Raw genomic sequence first — 19,708 nt, forward strand, 5'->3', positions numbered from 1 at the left:
CGTTTGGTTTAGGAGTACCGTGAAAACAATGCTGATATTCTATGGTGCCGTGATTCAAAAAAGTTTGAATTCAAAAAAGTTTGGGAACCACTGCTATATGGTATCACTAGCTTTTGTTGCGTTTAGCTTTTTTTTTTTTATCAGTTTATAATGTGCGTCATATTCTTCTGTTACCGTTGTAGGCTGTGGGCCGCGCACTGCAGAAAGATTCAGCTTAAAAAAGGTATGCTGTCCCCATTTTTACAAAATTGTTCAAGGCTATAATGGATTTTTTTCATATTGACATTATCAAAGCAGACTTATCATGTAAAATATATTACATTAAAAGCTGGGCAGCATGCGAGAATGGTTACATAAGCCAGGAAAGTTTTGTGTTTTGGGTATTTATTTGGGAAGTTCACCCAAAACTGAAGTTTTCTTTTTGAGTTCAGATTGATGTGACAAGTCAGCATTCATCTTTTATTTTACCTTCTCTGCAACCTCAGTGGACCTAATGGGGCCATGTCACACTCCACTTCAGTCTTCCTGCTCTGGCTGTTTGTAACAAGAGCAGACATGAGGGGACTCACTAAGAAAACACAGCCTCCTTTAACACATACAGTAGGTGCACAAATGCTGCTCCTTCTGTAACTGGGGTAACTTTGTCCGCAAGTAACCAACCGCATTGGAAAGGAGCACTGGTTGCGTCACTCTTACATGTAAAGTAATGATTAATATAAAGATAGAATCCGGCCACATCTTCACTGCACAGGCTGTGCTCTTCATGCTGTGGTGCAGCAACACAGGAACATTGGACACAACTGTAGTGACTGGCTTCACCAGAAACCATCCCTCATAAGAAGTTGGGGGGGGGGGGGGGGTGGCAATGGTACCCTCTCATCCGAGCTTTATTTATCAAACAGCATCCAGCGAGGTGGCTATACCACAGAGCCACATCAGCATGGTTAAATAGTAAATCAACATAAAATAAGATGCATAAAAATAATGAAAAAAGTCACACACTTTTGTGGGCATAACTGGCTTCCTTCTGGCAGAGTGATATACAGGGGAAGAAATTCATCTGACATTTAAGTGTGGGCATTTCTGGTGCTTACTGTTCTGGGTGAGCCCATATACCCCAAGGTCTTCAGTGCCCACCCTAATTTAATGTGAGAGAAAATAAAGTATGGTCAGCTGGAAAGTGTTGTGCCTGGGATAGCCGAACGTGTGCTAGTGGGTCTTCATTTATTTTTTTCACAGGACAATGAGGGAGACTGAAGTGGATGTAGAGGTTATTGATGTTTATGGAGAGACACCACAGGCACTTTACCTTAGTGGATGACAAGTTATCGATGAGTAAAGAAACAGATTATTGTCTGCTTTCCCCTGTTGTTGTTCAATCATCTGCTTCTTTAAACCTTTTGTGCATTCTATCAGTGGCTCTCCAAAGAGATCAATTATCTGAGTAACAAGATGACAACTAGGATACTTCTCAGAAGTTAAAAGATGTTTTAAGTTGATTGCATGCATAAGCCCTAAGGTAATGAGTCTAGCTATTAAGGCTAAAGTGGTGCATATAGAAGAAATAACTAAAGATGATATTAGGTGAACTTTGAATTAAACATTTATATTGTAGAGCAGGAAGCAGAAGTAATGTTATGGCCAGTGTTGGTAATGGTTTTTTCCACACAGAGATGGATGCTGCCTGTTTGAGCTTACAGTTCCTTACGCCACCTCCTATATATAGTTGGGGCAATACTGAATGCTGTATATAGAGGGTTGGGACAACAAGCTTCTGCATTGCAAAGTGTATATAGAACATATGCTATGACACAGGTTCTCAAACTCGATCTTCAGGATCCCAAACAGTGCATGTTTTCCAGATCTCCTCACAGAATCACAAGTGAAATAAATAACTCCATCTGTGGATCTTTTATAATGTGTCAGTCAGTAATGAATACACCTGTGCACCTGCTTAGCGACCTGGAAAACGTGACCTGTGTGGGGTCCTGAGGACCGAGTTTGAGAACTACTGTGCTATGAAATCATGAATGAATGGCGTTTACAGCATTGTCTATAACAGAGATACCCAAGCTCCGCCATTACAGTTCACATTGTAAGGCTATCCATGCTTGAGCACGGGTGACTTAATTAGTACTTTAATCAATTTGATTTAACCATCTGATAGCTGCTCCACCTAATTTGGTTCTCATCCTATTATAATTTCCTTTGAAAGGATAATAATCCTATAGTGGAACCCCTCCTTTATTAAACATGTCTCCCAAATATATCAGAGATCTCTCTTGAAAAGCTATAGGGGCAATCCAATTAGGTGCAAGTTTGCAAGTGCGAGTGTGTCTCATGAAACTCTCACACTTCGCACGAATACTGGCTCCCAATAAGCACGCAATCCAATTAGCAATGCCAACTCACCCTCCTCACAGTGAGGTTGCGCAAATTCCCCATAGGAAGCGACTTGGGAGAAGTGCTCAAAAAAGTGGGAGATCATCCTGCATACCCAAAACTTTATCATTGTGTTATCAGGACCGTATAGAAGGCTGGTAGTGGGCATAAGGAAATTACTGGAGGTTTTTAAATGGTGTCAAATGGATGACTTTTTTGTTTAATCTCAAAGGAAAAAAGGGATTTTGTGGTAATTTGAGCTCACTTTAAAAAATGTTTTTTTTATAAAATTGTAAAAAGAATTTATTTGTCAATTAAAATCTTACTGGGAACTTTGAGCCCATTTTTTAATTTTAAACCCCAACAATTACATATAATTATTAGGCCAATTAAGCTAATTGAAAACTTCTAAATACCTAATTAGTTATTAGGAGTGCTGTCTAAGGGGTTTTGCTGTGTCCCGACATTTTTACCTTAAAATAAAGATTTTCTCTACCATCGCACACCCTCGGAGAGGTGCGCACAAAAAACATGAGTTACAGAAAAATAAAGTGAGTTTGGAATCTGATTTGCTAAGTCACTCATAGCATTTGAAATCAGTTTTCTATTTTCTATACATAAAGTTTCCAGTAAAGGTGGTGTTACCCTTTTAGCAAGTCTATACCCTTCATATTAGTTGCTATTGTTTTAGTAGTTCTGAGTGTGTTTTTATTTTTCATTTTTAACTATATCTGCACTAGAAATATAGGTAAATCTGTAGCACGAATTGTATGTGCAGATTGCTATTTGCATGTGCATGAACTGGCTTACTGGGAAAACTTTATTCACAAAACACTGCATTACTCCTTTGTCAGATGTAAACCAAAAAACAGTCTTTTTATGAAAATGTTGTTTTGAAATGTTGGATTGCCTTTGGGCTTTATAAATGACCATAACATAGCCTTTTTTTGTACTCAGACAATTCGGCCAATCAGGTGTATAACTATCAGCCATGTGACCACCCGGATCATCCATGTGACAGCACTTGTCCTTGCATCATGACACAGAACTTCTGTGAAAAATTCTGTCAATGCATCCCTGACTGTAAGTAATATATTAGGGTAACATTGTAGTGTTAAGCTATAAACATAAGTACAGTATAAGCAATGTCCAGATGGATGTAAGTAATACATTAGGGCAACATTGTAGTGTTAAGCTATAAACATAAGTACAGTATAAGCTGTCCAGACTGATTTTTTTTTGCGAAAAGGAGATTATTTTATATTTATGTTTTCACATAGCAAACAGAAAAGAAAACAAAAAATGGCCTGAGTGTTTTTTCTTTAAGGTTGCCATGTAAGTGGGACTGGTGACTACTTCAAAGTAGTATGGCCATAGCCTAAGGCAGTGGTTCCCAAACTTTTTTAAAGCAAGGCACCCTAGTGCATCAGCATTGTTTTCACGGCACCCCTAAGCCAAAAGTTTGTTATTGAAAAATTAAAAAACAAAGTAGTGAAGTAAATTGTGCTTACCTGTCATACTTGGGTTCAGTTATGTGGTGGTGGACGGGTTTGCAATTCTGTTTGTCCACATATTTACATTACATTGACCATAAATAATTTGATTTTGTGCTGGACAACCAACCTGAGGCACCCCTGCAAGTGCCCCGAGGCGCCCCAGGGTGCCGCGGCACACAGTTTGGAAACCACTGGCCTAAGGGATTCACCAGGGAAGGTTATGTTCTTATGCAAATGTACTCTCTATGTAATAGCCTCATTTTTTTTTTTACTTTAGCCATTGCAAATATTAAAGACATTACCTTCTTCTCTTTTGGTCCGCCGAGTAGATAGGATTATACTACAAAAGTCTGCATTGTAACAGCTGATACCCTATGTGCTCCTTGGTCATTTATAAACAGACTAGCCTCATTTGTTCCCCCACAGGTCAGAACCGTTTCCCTGGTTGCCGATGTAAGACGCAGTGTAACACCAAGCAATGCCCTTGTTACCTGGCTGTACGGGAGTGTGACCCTGATCTCTGCCTTACATGTGGTGCCGCTGAGCACTGGGACTCCAAGATTGTATCCTGCAAGAACTGCAGCATTCAGCGGGGCCTGAAGAAGGTACGTAACTGGCAGGTACAATAAAGTACTGTGAGAAAGTAATTGATCAATAGACCTAGTACTGGAAAAGCATTTTGCAGTAGAACCTCACCCTCTCCTCTGCTCTCGACTCTACTGCCCCCTCCTCTTCAGTCCCATTTTGTAGCTCTAGACCCCAACCCTAGCACTGCAAACGCACCAGTACCTCCATAAATGCACCCACTCCGCTGAACGCCACTGGAGAAATTCTCACTCCTACCTCACCAGCTGCTCCTTCTCTGTCTCTGCTCTTTAACCACTTTAAGTTCATCCATTCGTCCTACAGTGCTGTTCTCTCCCATGCTAAGCAATCATTCTTCAACTCGCTCATCTCCTCTCAGTCCTCCAACCCCCAATGCCTCTTTTCTACATTCAACCCACTCCTTTGCTTCCCCTCTCCCACCCCCCATATTGCCACTGACTTGCCTTCTTTTTCATCTCCAAAATTGAGGCCATCTGTCAGGATATCTCCTCCCATCACTCTTTCGCCCCCACCAATCCACCCTCCTCTCTCAGCCACACTCTATGCTCCTTCCCCCACACCACAGGTGATAAAGTCCATTCCCTAATCTTATCCTCTTCCCCCTCTATCTGCCACCTGGATCCCATTCACTCTCACCTACTTTGCTCCCGCTCTGCTTGCTCCCCACCTTGCCCACCTCTTCAATCTATACCTCTCCCCTGGCATCTTCCCTTTTTCCTTCAAACATGCTCTTGTATCGCCCACTCTAAAAAAAAAAAATACCTTGTCCCCTCCTCACTCTCTCACTACTGCCCCATCTCTCGTCTCCCTCTTACCTCCAAAATACGTATACGACTTGTCTACAACCGTCTCACCTGCTAGCTCTCTGACATCTCAATCCTTGATCCTCTCCAATCTGGCTTTCACCGCTCCACTCCACTGAAACTGCCCTGGCCAAAGTCACCAACGATCTTCTCTCTGCCAAATCCAGGGGCCACATCTCCCTACTCATCCTTCTGGACATCTCTTCGGCCTTTGACCGTGAAGCACCCTTTACTGCTGCGCACCCTCCAGTCCATTGACCTCTCTGACACCGTCCTCTACTGGTTCACTTGCTACCTCGCCAACCGCTCTGTCTCTACCTGATTCCATTTCCCCCCATCCCCCATCCATTCTTCCCGTGGGTGACCCGGAGAGCTCTGGGCCTGATTCAGCTTTGGGAATAGAGGGCCTGATTCAGAACCGCTCTCGAGCGCTATGCGCTCGCAAGCGGGTCGAAGGTGGCCCAGTGCGCATGCGCACGACGGGGCCGGCTCCGTCGTGCGCATGCGCGAGACCCGGATAGCGACGGGCAAACCGTCGCTCCGGATCTCATGCCAAAGGGGGTGTGCTGTCGATGTTCAGTGACAGCACGCCCCCTTTGGTGGGCGGGCCGGGGGCGTGGCAGCCCAGACGGAGGTGCTCCCATGGGAACGCCTACCGTCTGGGGCCGGCCCCACTGACATCACAATTGATGTCAGTGGGAGTGCTTTCGGCTCTGTTAGAGCCGAAAGCACTCTTGGGCTTGCGGCAACGAGACCCTACCACAAGGGTCTCGTCGCAAGCCCGATGGTCGCGATGGTCTTGACCATCGCGACCATCATCATGGCCGCTCGCTATAGCTGAGCGGCCAGGAGGCCGTTCTGAAAAACCAGAGGGCCGGCCCTGATACAGAGCGAGCGCTCTGTCAGAGCATCCGGCTCTGAATCAGGCCCAGACTGAGATTTAGCACTTAACTGATCATCTTGTTGCACTGCAGGTGGGGCAGATTTAAAATGTGCAGAGAGATTTAGATTTGGGAGGGAGGTGTCCAAACTGATATCTAAATTATAGAGCAATAGTAAAGCTGTGCAGTATTTGTGGGCTACATGCAAAAACAGCTAGTATTTACACTACATGCAAAAATTTTTATGTATTTACACCCCTTACATTGCAATATGGTTTGTCCAGGTACACAGTTAAGTGCTAATTCTCACTCTATTCCCAAAGCTGAATCATACCCTCTGTCCTCGGCCCTCTGCTCTTTTCTTTGTATATCTTCTCCCTGGGTGAACTATCACTTCCTTTGGCCTCCAGTATCATCTCTGTGCTGATGACGCTCAACTCTGTCTCTCTTCCTGAGCTCACACCATCCCTCCTCTCTCCGGTGTCAAGTTGCCTTTTGGCCCATTTCACCACCTTGTAGTGACTTGGCATAATTCCCAGTCTGCCTGTAGACTTCTGATATTAGTAGGGCAACATCCATAGAGACTATTTAGTTTAGAGCAGCTTTGGTGCAATACATTCTCTTGCTGCAGAAATGTAAAAACAGAGAATTAAATGATCCTGTAGATTACAATATCTCTGTCATTCGTTGGGTTGCTACCATAAGAATAAGTTGCAGTCTATTCGTTCACTTTTCCTAAACGTATGTTTTATCAATACATTTTTTTTGCTACTGTAGCATTTGCTGCTGGCTCCCTCAGATGTTGCTGGATGGGGAACTTTCATCAAGGAGTCTGTTCAGAAGAATGAGTTTATCTCTGAGTATTGTGGGGAGGTTAGTAACCCACTACATCATTAATAAATTATACCAGTCATTAATAGGTTATTTGCCATCAGATTTTCTTTAATGGATATGGTGGTGTTGTCCTCTTCTACCAGCTCTGTAAGGACATTCTAGATGTACAATTTTCATGTACATATGTGTCCTCACTCGTCTTTGCTGCAGTCACACCAAACGGCCCCTCATGACGCGCCTCTTCCTGGTAAACTCTGTTAGCGCCAGGCGTCTTTTTTTGGCATATTTCTTTGCCAAAAATGCTTCTAGCAGACTGTGCTGATTAATTTGATATGCAACATGTATATCTGTGTGCCACTGAGTCTCTGAATCTGTATACGAAATGCTACAGTGTAGCAGTCGCAGCTTTTGTTCTGTTGTGTTTCATATACAGACTCGGGTGCACACAGATATACAAGTGTCAAATATCAAATTAATAAGCACAGTCTGCTGTTGTGTCCTAGTTGCATTGCATTGCTATATAGACGCATTTTTGGCAAAAAAAAGACGCCTGGCAAGTCACACTGTGTGGCGTATTGAGGCTAGATGTATGAGGACATCTGTAAATTTGTTTAAATGATATGTTGTGTCAGTCAAGGCACAACTCTGAAGACACATTTACCTGCACACCATTTGAGTCCATTATAGTCCGATTTCATGTTTACAGCCAACTCAACCTTACTTTACTGAATGTTAAAATCTACATAATATGCATTCTTAAGTACAGCCTCCACATAATGTCATTTAATATACAGTGCTTTCTTACACTACTGTGAGGGTGGCTTTATAAATAGCATAGAAACACAGAGGGTGACTAGTGCCAGCGATGTCACACAACCATGAAAGAGAAGGAGCTTTCAGTCCTGCTCCCATGACGAATGTTTGCATATTGTAACTAATACATTTATTATAGGTTTTTGAAGACATATGTCATACATTATAATGGTGGTCATAAAGAGGAGGTAATACCTTCCTTAAGAATATATTGTATTTTAGCTATAGTGCTGACCAATATATGTAAATATTAATATTTCTGTGTTTAGCTGATTTCCCAGGATGAAGCAGATCGGCGAGGAAAGGTTTATGATAAATACATGTCAAGTTTTCTTTTCAATCTTAACAATGGTAAGTTCTGTCTTGTTCCCACTGCTAGAATCCATACGCACATTTCATGTTCAACCCTCTTACATGTTGCCTTAATCACCTTAAGCTCATAAGATCGTTCAGAATTTGGACGTGGTGTGATGTAAATGTGCAATTTATTAAATGTAGGCAGCAAAGGTTTCTCATCAGGCATGCCTTCTGTTCTGGGGACATATACTCTGCTTTGCACCATTTTGCAACAGAAGATGGGGTTGTATTTATTGTAAAATCAATTTATCTGGGGTGCCTGGCTTGGAGCAGCATGGCGTAGGGTCATCCCTGCCTGCTCTCCTTCTCAACATCTCTCAGGGGCATCTGTGACTCCCACCTGCTGTCCCGTGGACCGGAATTGGGGCTCTCTAGTCGACGGCTCCGCCGCTGTACTCACTTCCCCCCTCATATCCAGTGGTGCTCTCCAGCTTCCCTTGCTGATTTTCGACTGCTCCTAGGCTCCTGTGGTGTCAGTGCACCTCTCTGTTCTGGGTGGGCTGTTTTGCTGGCTGCCTCTTTTTCATGGACATCGTTGGGTTACCCTGGCATCCTGCACAGATGGCAGCAATCTTAACTTTTCAGGCTGCTGTTGGCTACAAAACGCTGGTTTCTATGGTGGTGGCCGTCTACTTCTCCTAGCGTCTTCATTTCTGTGAATCCTGCTGCACATTCCTGCACTGGTTGACTGGAACTTATAGTTCTACTTCTGCAACTGCCTGCTTTCCTTTGTATCAACTCATATTTGGCTTTGGAGTAGCTGTATGGTACCTACTGTGCTCACCAGGTTGGTGTTTTTGCATTATCCTCCTGAACAGCAGTCTGTCAATCTTTTTTTATATTATCATTCTCACTTGTAGCTACCTTTTCATTTATCCCCGGCATCTCCTAGCCACCCCTATCTCCTCCCTGGCCAGCTCCCCCTCTATCTGACCACCTCTCCAAGCACCTTCAGTCACATTCTCTTTTATTTAACACACACACATGTCTGTCCTACAATTTATGATGGCAGCCCTGTCATGCTCCCTCCCCTATCACACTCCCTGTCATGCTCAAGAGTTTTGATATAATAACGGTGTTTTTATACGTGTGCCTCCCCAATCATTGACCTCACCACACGTCACTGAATTATTGTGTATCATCACTGCAGCCATTGGATTTACACTGTATTTGGCAGTGACACCAGGATAATAGTGGTACAATGGGATCAGTATCCCTTCATGATTGTACGAGACAAATCAGATTTGTCATGGCCCCTACCTATTAGGCTACGCTGCTTTTTTGGGTGCACATCTTATGTCCCTATTTGAAAAATGGTGAGGGAGGGGGGGGGTCCAATGCTCTTTCTGGCCAAGGGCACAAAAAATCTAGTTATGGCTCTGTCCAGATCTACCCTCTAAATTGGAAAGTTTTCCCCGTACTTCTGCTCCCCCTTCCCTGTCTGATAGCCCTCCTGCAGCTTGGCTGCCACCTCCTTCCGACCCTACGGGTGATCCCCATCTCTCCGTCATGTGAATCTTTTCTCTTGTCATTCTAAATTGTCTGACCTGGAGGATCGGCACCAGCAAAATAATCTGCCCCCTGGAGCGGATTGAAGAATACACTTCCTTCCTTGAAAACTGGGCGGTGCAATTGTTCGGCAGGGAAGCCTTTTTCCCACAACTTTCATCGGGCTCATCAACTTCCTTGCTGTTATTATGCTGTTACATTGTGTTGTTCTTTCCATATCATACCGTTATTTTGTGTTTTTGTTTTTTTGTCAGTTTCTGGGAATACCGCTCTGTAAGCTTTATAGGGAGGGCCTTGCTAGTAATAGCTTGGGTCTAGTTATCCTTCTTGTTTTATTTCTGGCTATATTTTTTCTTTGTGTAGTTTACTTCCGGGCTCCATGTATACCATAGTTTTAGGTGTTTATACAGGGTGGGATGGGGGTTGAGAGAGTTTACTTTTTCATATTTATTTCTTTAGGTTAGGTTTGCTGATCATAATTTCCTCACCAAGTAATTTCTATGGATTGCTCTTCAACCTTCTAGCTGTTCCTTGCTGGGATACACTGTACTTGTCTGCAGACCACCCGTACACATTCAGCCGCGGGAAGGGGGACGGACCCTGCCCATTCCCTGGCCAGCGAGACCTGCGGCTGCCTGTAAGATGATGGTCGTTCAGTGTATATGAACGACCATCATCTACAGATATATCTGCTAGGTGTGCACCCACATTAAGTGTTGGCATTTTATTCTCTTATCTTATGCTGCAAACCTGTGTTCTATTATCTTTGCACTGCCGTCCCTTAGTTTGCCATTAAGTTTTACACAGCATTTTTGTTTTGAGGTTTTAATGTGTATGTGGGTTGTTTTGACGTTTGGGCTTGAATGACGCCTTGCTGCACAGTATGACTCTTACTGTTTATTACCTTTGCTGGGCCTGAGAACTATATGTGTATTTGTATCTCTATCCTTCCTTGCTTGGATCTTGCCTTACTTACCTGGACCTTACTACAATACCTATGTTGGGTTAGTCTCTGGCTGTGTGACCAATTGCAGTTGAATTCTTTATTTTTCCTACGTATCGTCATACTGTATGTTGTTCCTGTTTGTGCCACCCTTCGTTATATACACTGTCACTTCATATTATTGCGTTTAATTTGTTTTGTCTGATTTGTTTTTTGTGTTTTTTTGCTTATTTGAAAAATCCGATAAAAAATACATGGTTATAATTAAAAAAAATCTCCAATATCTACTTGGGGACAAATTATCCATTAGATTGTAAGATCTCTCATTAATTGGGCCCAACCAAACCTTTTTTTTGTGTCTGCAATACAGTACTTTGCTTACCTTGTTTGTCCCGGTTTAATTTATGTCTCGCTATCCAGCTCTGCAGAGCACTTTGGCATCTTACAAAATCTATAGTACTATTACCCAGGTCAACTTGGCTACTGGTTGTCAGGGGAGGAGGGTTATAGAGAAGGGTAGAGAAACCTTTTAACATACTCTGCCACCGAGAGAATGGATATTAGAAGTTAAAACATATATCCAATATGCCTGAGAGAATTGATTTTACTTTAAGTCCACACTAACCCTATTTTTAAAGTCTTCCCATACGATTTATCTTATGAAGTTATAAAGAAACAGTTATATGATAAAATATACAGACTGGTTTTCAGCACATTCTGTGTCAGTGGCAGCTAGGTTCTGTAAGAGAAATTCTGCCATCCTGTAAAAACACAATCCATAAGACTGTACCTTGCCTAGTTATAAGAGATGTTATTTTATCTGTATTTCCAATCTATATAGTTATTTTCTGTTTTATTAATAGAAATGTTGCAGTGCATTGATGTGTATAGAAAATTTAGTGTACAAAATATTATAATATACTTGTATGTGATTCTCCACATTATGTGTACCACTATTATACATATTTGGGCTGATTTAGTCACACACAAGTCAGCCACTTTGCGTGCGTGGCCCTTACATTGTCAACAGATCCATGTATTTTTCATCCCACCCTCGGGCATACCAGGCGAGGCAGCCATCTTGGGTGCACTACAAAGGTTACAGTGTGTGAGATGAGCCATACAGGGAACAAAAGAGGCATTATTGTGTGGTGTGATATGCGCTGTATGATTTAGATCTTTGCTTGCATTCAGGGTTGGCCATATGGCCCCTATCCATCTGCTTGGGAAAGTAGCCATCACTATCATTGCACATTTGCACAAGCCCTAACCTTCATGCAAGAGATCAATCTGAAATAGCCTGCAATTCCTCTACACACCCATGACATGCAAGTGGATATGTGTATTCAAAGTTGCGTATGCTCAGTACCGGACATGCTTTGTGTGAAAAATAGCAAGATCCGTGTGCAGAACAGACTTGCATGCAACTATGCATTAGCAGCACCAGTGTGTATTGTTTTGACTTTTCACTGTTTTCTCCTGGACAGATTTTGTTGTGGACGCTACAAGGAAAGGAAATAAAATCCGTTTCGCAAACCACTCTGTGAATCCTAACTGTTACGCTAAAGGTATTATTGCTAGTACAATAAGAGCTAAGTTGCTCTGCACTAAATACACTAGGTTTTTAGTTTTTAAAGTAATATCATATGTACGTAAAAAACAGGAGAGCTCATTGATCCTCTGCAAACTGTTGCATACACAGCTTAAGTAAATGGGGATGTAGTCAGAATCCCGAGGGCTGCAATCCCGTCTGTAAGTGTTAGGGTTAGGTTTAGGGGTTAGGCACGAAGGGTAGGGTTAGGTTGCGGGAAAGGTGTGTTAGGGGGTTAGGGGGAGGGTTACATACGCGCACGCAGGGGGGGTTTCCGAGTACCTAGAAACCCCCCCTGGCCGCCGCTCCATCGCTGCCCGGCTAAATGATTTTTTTTCCTAAAGAGAAGGAGCAGCCGGGCCCGGAGTTCAGCTTACAACCAGCTGGGGCTTGGCTGCTGGCTGAACGTAGAGGGAGCTGCAGCGGGAGTGCAGCTCCTCCCAGGCAGTTCCGATGGGGCACTGTGAGAGGCGGCTGAGAAGCTGAGCTGCCGCCGGGTGCTGACTATTCCCGGCGCTCTCTCCTGGTGCCGCAGGTGAAGGGGGTGGGGGTTGCCGGCGGGTGGGGTGTCCTCAGGGCCGGCTGCTTCCATTAGGCAGCTCTAGGCCTATGAGCGCCGGCCAGTAGAGGGCGGCGCTCCGCCCGCGACCATCGAGCTATCATGTAGTCGGGGCTGAGACAGACAGACTGCAGTGTCACAGTACTATCTGTCTCCTCACTCCCCGACCAGCCCCGCCTCCAGGCTCCAGTCTCCAGTCACAGTGCTGCCCTTTCTAATGGTCACCCGCTTCCACCCCCCTGTAGTATACACAGATTAACTGTTGGCAGCTGGGTCCGGGGCAAGTAACGTCACTGTGACACCGGCTGGCCCAATCTGCCACTCCTTGTCATACTAATGACGCTGCAGCGCCATTACGTACAACGCTGTGCTGGCCCTACTTCCTTCCCTGCAGCGGCTGGCCGCGGCCACCTAAGAGGAGCAGAAATAGGCAAGGGAAGTGCTGCAGTACCACCAAGTCCGCTCCTCGGACTGCAACAGGCTATTCTGTAAGACAGTTTTGTGGTAAGTGGATATTTAATTTAATTGGTGTGTATATATATATATATATATATATTTATATATATATATATATATATATATAGATATAGATGTTCTGAAACGTAGTTAATATCAAGCTGTAAGGGTCTGTGTATTTATAAATCACCCGCCGCAACACTGCATATAATATATTTATATATATATATGTGTATGTATACTGTGTGTGTGTGTGTGTGTGTGTGTGTATATATATATATATATATATATATGTGTGTGTGTTTGTGTATACTGTGAATATATGTGTCTATACTGTGTATGTGTGTGGGTGTGTATATATATATATATATAATGTCTGTGGATTTTTTTAAATTGGCTCTGTATTCAGAAATTGGAAACCCCCCTTTCAAAATCCTGCGTTTGCCACTGGGTTAAATTACTTACCTGCATGCGTCGGTATTTCCACCATCGAGATTCCGGCGCCGGGATTCTGATTGTAGGAATTATGTGCGCCAGGATCGCATACCCAACCCTGTGTATGTATGCGTTTCACATGCACCTTTAGTTATCGAGAGCCAACATACCTGACCTCATTGGTAAATAACCTTATTAATTATATTGAAATGCATATTTATTATTATTTTATATGAGTGGTTATGTTTACTCTAGCACAGTGGTGTTAGCAACACGCCTATGCAATTGCTGTACAGTCAATAAGTGACACTCTTTAACATTACCAGTATGTACATACTGGTTCTTTTGGCTGCAGATGAATGACCTCAATGTCATCTTCTGCTGTACATCACTTTCCAGTTACATGTTTCATCCGCTCACCAGTTTATCGTTTATTCACCTACTTTATTAGTGTTGCTATGCAATCCAAATCCGCTTAATGCTCAGACACCACAACTTCTGTAGCTGTCCGCTTGTTGGGGGATACTACATCCTGCTTCTAGTAAGTTGTATTATACCTGATAGGATGTACTTATCTGCCCTCTAGTCAGTGATTCTGACCTTATGGAAAGATGCCGGTTACCAGGTTCTGCAGCACATTGTGAACATGGAGTTGTTTATTATATATCATTGCCAATGGGTATCTGCAAAATATCAGCAGACATTTACATACTACATTTGATTTGCTATTTTAGTGGTTATGGTGAACGGAGATCACCGCATTGGTATATTTGCCAAACGAGCCATCCAGGCTGGAGAAGAATTGTTCTTTGACTACAGGTGAGCCATGAGCATTCCATGCATTGACTGATTACATTCAAGCGTTTGTTATACATTGTACACTATTCATATATATTTTGCAACGAAGACTGCGAGTTGAAGGAAAATATTTGCCCTTTTATAAAGCATAACTTCTGTTACCTGATTTTATGAATAACTATCCCATTGCAGTGCTTGTATTAAATTGTTGCAGGTGGCACTGTTGCTGTAGCAGTAAACGTATAGCATATATTCAGGGCCAAAACTCAAAGTATTTACATATTTATATTTAAAAACTGATACATTCCAGCAAAACAGTATTTATTTAGAAGTTAATACACCATTGAGTATTGCAATAAAATGGTAGCACCAAAATAATCAGGATGAAGCATGTCCATCATTTCCATAGAAGCTTCACCAAAGCTCATGGTGTTCTGTATTTTTTTTTTTTTTTAAAGAAAAGAAAAACCACTTTAAATATGTTCTGTCGATAGCTTGGTGTTGCTCCAGATCCATTTAAAAGTTTGAGGTACCAAGGGGGGCAGTTGCCCTCTTGTGCTTCTGGTTTGCTCAAAGATCTTATGATACTGACTTAAAAAAAATAATGTATCACTCCTTTCATGTATCTTTTCTCACATTCTTATTTCTGCAGATACAGCCAGGCAGATGCTCTGAAATATGTGGGCATAGAAAGAGAGACTGATATCATCTAATATCCTTCCCACCGTCTTACCATCATAGCCTTTCTCGGCTACTGCATGTGGCTTTGTCTGTCTTGGCTATCTATTGTAAACATCTATGCGTGTAATTGTGGGACAGAACTACAGACTGCCATCAGTGCATTGTTGTGTATATCTCTTGAGCCTTTCTGTTGGTACCTTATCAGCTCATTGTTTAGCTTTGATGCAATTCCAGTGTGGTTACTGCTGAAATGTCTGTACACAGTTTGCTGTATAATCCCTGCCCCGTTTTCTGGCATTTTCAAATTACGTGCTTTAATATTCTGTATAACATTTACCTTTATGTGAATGGTTTTTTAGACATCAGTACACTTTATAGGGTGTGATGTGTAGTATTGATTTGTTTCTGTGGCATCTGTGATTTTGTTCTACTACCCAAGTAATGAAAGCAAGAGCTCTTAGATGGTTTCTCAATTTCTGATGTGACGTAAAATCTCAGTAAAGATTACAAGGGGAAGGCCATTTAAAGTCTATTTGTGGACAGGTCCATAGCTGTCTCACCTGTGCCTCCCCCATCCCCATGTATCTAGTACCTTAAGCCAGGAGCTACTGCCAATGTGCTGTGAGCTTGTAGGTCAGGAACCGCTGATGGGCTTCTCCTTTCTGCGATGCAAGCTGATCATATGATCGGGTCCGGGAGTGGTTGGGGGGAGCAACAACCATAAGCGTGAGGGTAAGGTAGTGAGGACTTCTTCAAGAATGTATTTCCCCTTTTAAGTAAAAGTTAGTACCACTATATAATCATGTACTGATTGTAGCTCCTATGACAGCTTTGGATTTATGTAGCATGGACTCACCATCTTGTCTCTACATATCTACTTTAAATTCTATAGGTACAGTATAGATTTTATACATAAACTGTACAAACACTTGCAGATGCACATTACAAATTACAAGTACAGACATATGCATTTTCTTTGTATATTCGTAACCCACATTTGTACTAATCAACTAAGCATTAACACCTCTATAATCTGGTGTCATACAGTAATCACTGCTTCTATCCATATCGGCCATATTACCTTGATTTCTCTGTCACTGGGTACAGTCCATATATAAACACCACTGGGTACTATAACATGAAATTTGGTTCCGATATATCAATACACACTTTTTCATGTACAGTACATTGACGTAGATCATTATATTTATAGAATGGAGCAGTGGTTAGCCTGAGTTACTGTATAATTACTAATGTAAAGAATTATTATGATGGTACTGATGGCTTTACTGGAAGAAGTCTGATATCTTTCAGCCCTTTGGCCAAATACAAGCTAAAGCCAGTAAAGTGAGACAATTCAAACATCCTCATATACTGTGTTCATCCCTGAGTACTTGTATTGGAGCAGAGGACTTTACTTACTGGCTAGCGACTTGGGGGGAAAAAAACTTTAAATAAATGGTGCAAAGAATAATCAAAATACCTTATTAAATATTAATGAACTAACTTGCACAGTAACATACTAGCTTTGTATAGGTAATATGACCAGCAGTCTCTAAATAGGTCAAAATATATTAACTTTTATTTCTGAATGTGTGTAAAGGTTATCAATACACAAATGTTGCTTTACCTAATATAATATAATGGCATGTATCTCAGCAATGTAAATGATGGGCATCTGTACAATTCAGTCAGGACAGTATGCTAGTTGCAGTGTGTATATGTGGCTATAGTGAGATAGCAGGCATAAAACATTAGGAAAGTAACCATGGAACATATTTTTATGTGAAGCTTCATTTTTTCATAATATACATTACAAAATAAACTCTTCCATGGCTGAAGATCCACAAACAAAAAATGCTGCCAATGACATCCCACCTTATCTTATACCATAGGTATCCCACATTAAAGACACACTTCTAGCACTTCTGGGAAATGTTAGTTTATTTGTTTTAGGTTAATATAACCTTTTTTAGAAGTAAGAGAAAGGCTCGAAAATTAATTTTAAGATGAAAATAAAAAACAAACAAACTCCTAACTGCCTATTAGATTCTCTTTAACACTAGGATAGAATACAAACTTACACTGAAGAAAGTAGTATGAGGGTAACAGTAAGCTGTATCCTCTCTTAAGTGGCCTTTTCACAGTAGTCATAAAATGTCCTTTATGACAAAAGTATGCTATTTTTCTCATTTATTTTGCATCTGTCACATACACACAGTGGAGACGTCCATTGAACCAACTCATGTTGTGTCTCAGCATGCAGATCGTTCCACCATAACTCTGGAGTAAATTTACTAAGCAGCTGCCACGTGTTGACTGTTCTTGCTGCAGGATTTAAAACTGCTGTAATAATTAATGCAAGGTTAGACACTTACCCAGACGGTTTGGGTTAGGCATCAGGAGGGAGGGTTAGGCTTAGGCACTTACTGGAGGGCTAGGGTTGGGCACTAGAAGGGACGGTTAGGGTCAGGCACCAATGGGAGGGTTAGGGTGAAGATTAGGCTAAAAAAAACAAAAAAAATTAATGTGTCGACCATTTGTACCGGTCAGCTTTCTTACACATCGACCTTTTGACCCTGTCGACCTATTGTCTGTCTAACATCTGGTGTCTACCTAGACATTTTCTATCTAATTACTGTCATACCACACCCGAAATCTGTCAGATAGACCACTGACAAGCTGTGACACTAAAAAGCCGCTGCTTGGTAAATATATAACTATCTGTCAGGAAAACTGAGACATATGTCCCTTTAGCAGTAACCTTGTGTCACACTCACTTGCCATGTTGTGCGTAGCCTTCAATAAGTGCATTTAGATGATGAGAATGGAGGGGGGGACAGGCAGTACAGCACATTGCAAGCGCTAGACATGGTGCCTGACCATGCACCCTTCTCATGTGTGCTTTTATTTTTTTTACTGAATCCCCAACATAAAAATGTGGGAGGTGTATGCCTCAGTGCCACTAGTTCCAAGTAACTGATTAGGTCCATCTCACAAAATGGAAGTCTTTAAAACTGGATGTAAGTGATAATGATCACTTTAAGGGTTATTCTCCCTTTTCAGTAAACACAGATTGTGTAGTGTTCCCCCCTCATTGATTGGCATGTGAAGGTGTGTAAGACCATATGTGCAGGTCAGTAGAGTGTTGGAATTGTGAACAATCCTTCCAAAACAAAGAAGTTCAACAGAAAAGAAACCAAATAGTGGCATACAGTATTGTGCTAGGAACTAGTGACCTTACTGAGCATTTATTCCTCATACTTGTACGTTGTCATGGATTCCTAGTGAAATTATATTAAACATCAGCCTATCATTTTTACGTAGACCATTTTTTCTGCAAGCCAGCCTCATATGCTTTATTACACAGGCTTGATGCAAATCATAAAATCCTAAATCACTGTGTGTAATATGTCACAGAATAACGGTACAATGTCTGCAACTATGCAGGGTCTTAAGGAATTCAGAAATTAGCAACCTTGTATTAAAGCCCTTACTTTTACATCTCAGTTGTGAACATATGAATATGTTAAATGTTTGTTTAAAAAAAGTCTGTTATGTGCATAGGAAAAACAAAGAAATTATATATAATTGTAAATTTATACCTCCATATGCACGTATTGCATGGTTATGTTTTACCATCTATGTATGAAAAGCACTTGTTATATTTAACAATTTATGCACATGTTAAGAAATTCTATATAAGTAAGTATTGTGTAAGTCTTTTAATAAATCTAGATATTTCAGTCGTTGGAAAACTGTACTGCTTTGTAAATGTGTGGCTGCAATATGGTTAAATAATAAACATAGCGTCTCTTAATTGACCACTATGCATGTGCCTAAACTGCTGCTCTCTATTACATTGTGGTGTCAATTTACAGTTGTAGATCGGGAAGGTCCAGACTTGGAATGTGATCTACAAAAAAATGGGGATGTCAATTATTTACATACACTGAAGATTTTTCTCTGCAATTAACTTGTATGATTGCCTTTCTTGCATCAGGTGTCCCATACCTTTACACTAACATTAAGACATCACGTTTCACCTTTATTGTCAGTTCATAGTATGTATGTATGTGTATGTATGCATTTAAGTGCCAAGGATGTAATTACAGTTTAATTCTGCAGAGGCACAACCTGGGGGTCCTAGTTAGCTTACCTTCCATTGGTTATCAAAATGTCTAATACCATGGATTATATTTGGCTTTATATCTTATTTAAGACCATGTTGGCATAGTCTCTAATGGTGTGACGTATTCAAGGGCCAAGACGCAAAAATAATATCTACTGACATCAGTTATGACACTAAGATATCAGAGTAACACACGGCAGTAGTATCCCATCATACATCTTTATTTGTATACCTTCAGGTCTTGTTAAACAGAATGCGTTTGTAAAAATACATAGTTTATATTTTTAACATGTGTAAATATAAATGTATTCATGTCACCATATTACATTTTATAGAGGGAGGGTTTTGTTCTCACTTTACAGAATGAAGGTACATGTACACAGGTGTTTAGCTCACATTGCCCCTTTACTAGAACTGCATTTTGCTCAACTT

The 19,708-nt window shown here is 41.5% G+C and overlaps 1 protein-coding gene across 2 annotated transcripts in view; it reads left to right on the top strand.

The window, feature by feature from the left end:
- Window positions 1–18,974, top strand: part of EZH1 (enhancer of zeste 1 polycomb repressive complex 2 subunit) — a 106,939-nt gene extending 87,965 nt beyond the window's left edge. For both annotated transcript variants that reach the window (XM_088480756.1, XM_088480755.1), the window contains exons 16-23: window positions 183–223; window positions 3,340–3,465; window positions 4,305–4,483; window positions 6,946–7,041; window positions 8,085–8,166; window positions 12,112–12,192; window positions 14,400–14,484; window positions 15,116–18,974. In XM_088480756.1, the coding sequence (XP_088336882.1) occupies window positions 183–223; window positions 3,340–3,465; window positions 4,305–4,483; window positions 6,946–7,041; window positions 8,085–8,166; window positions 12,112–12,192; window positions 14,400–14,484; window positions 15,116–15,176 (751 nt within the window). In that variant the 3' untranslated portion in view covers window positions 15,177–18,974. The remainder of the gene's footprint in view (window positions 1–182; window positions 224–3,339; window positions 3,466–4,304; window positions 4,484–6,945; window positions 7,042–8,084; window positions 8,167–12,111; window positions 12,193–14,399; window positions 14,485–15,115) is intronic.
- The last annotated feature ends 734 nt before the right edge of the window (window positions 18,975–19,708 follow it).

This window comes from Taudactylus pleione, unplaced genomic scaffold (assembly GCF_031769625.1).
Source record: "Taudactylus pleione unplaced genomic scaffold, aTauple2 ptg000256l, whole genome shotgun sequence".
Classification (NCBI taxonomy): Eukaryota; Metazoa; Chordata; class Amphibia; order Anura; family Myobatrachidae; genus Taudactylus; species Taudactylus pleione.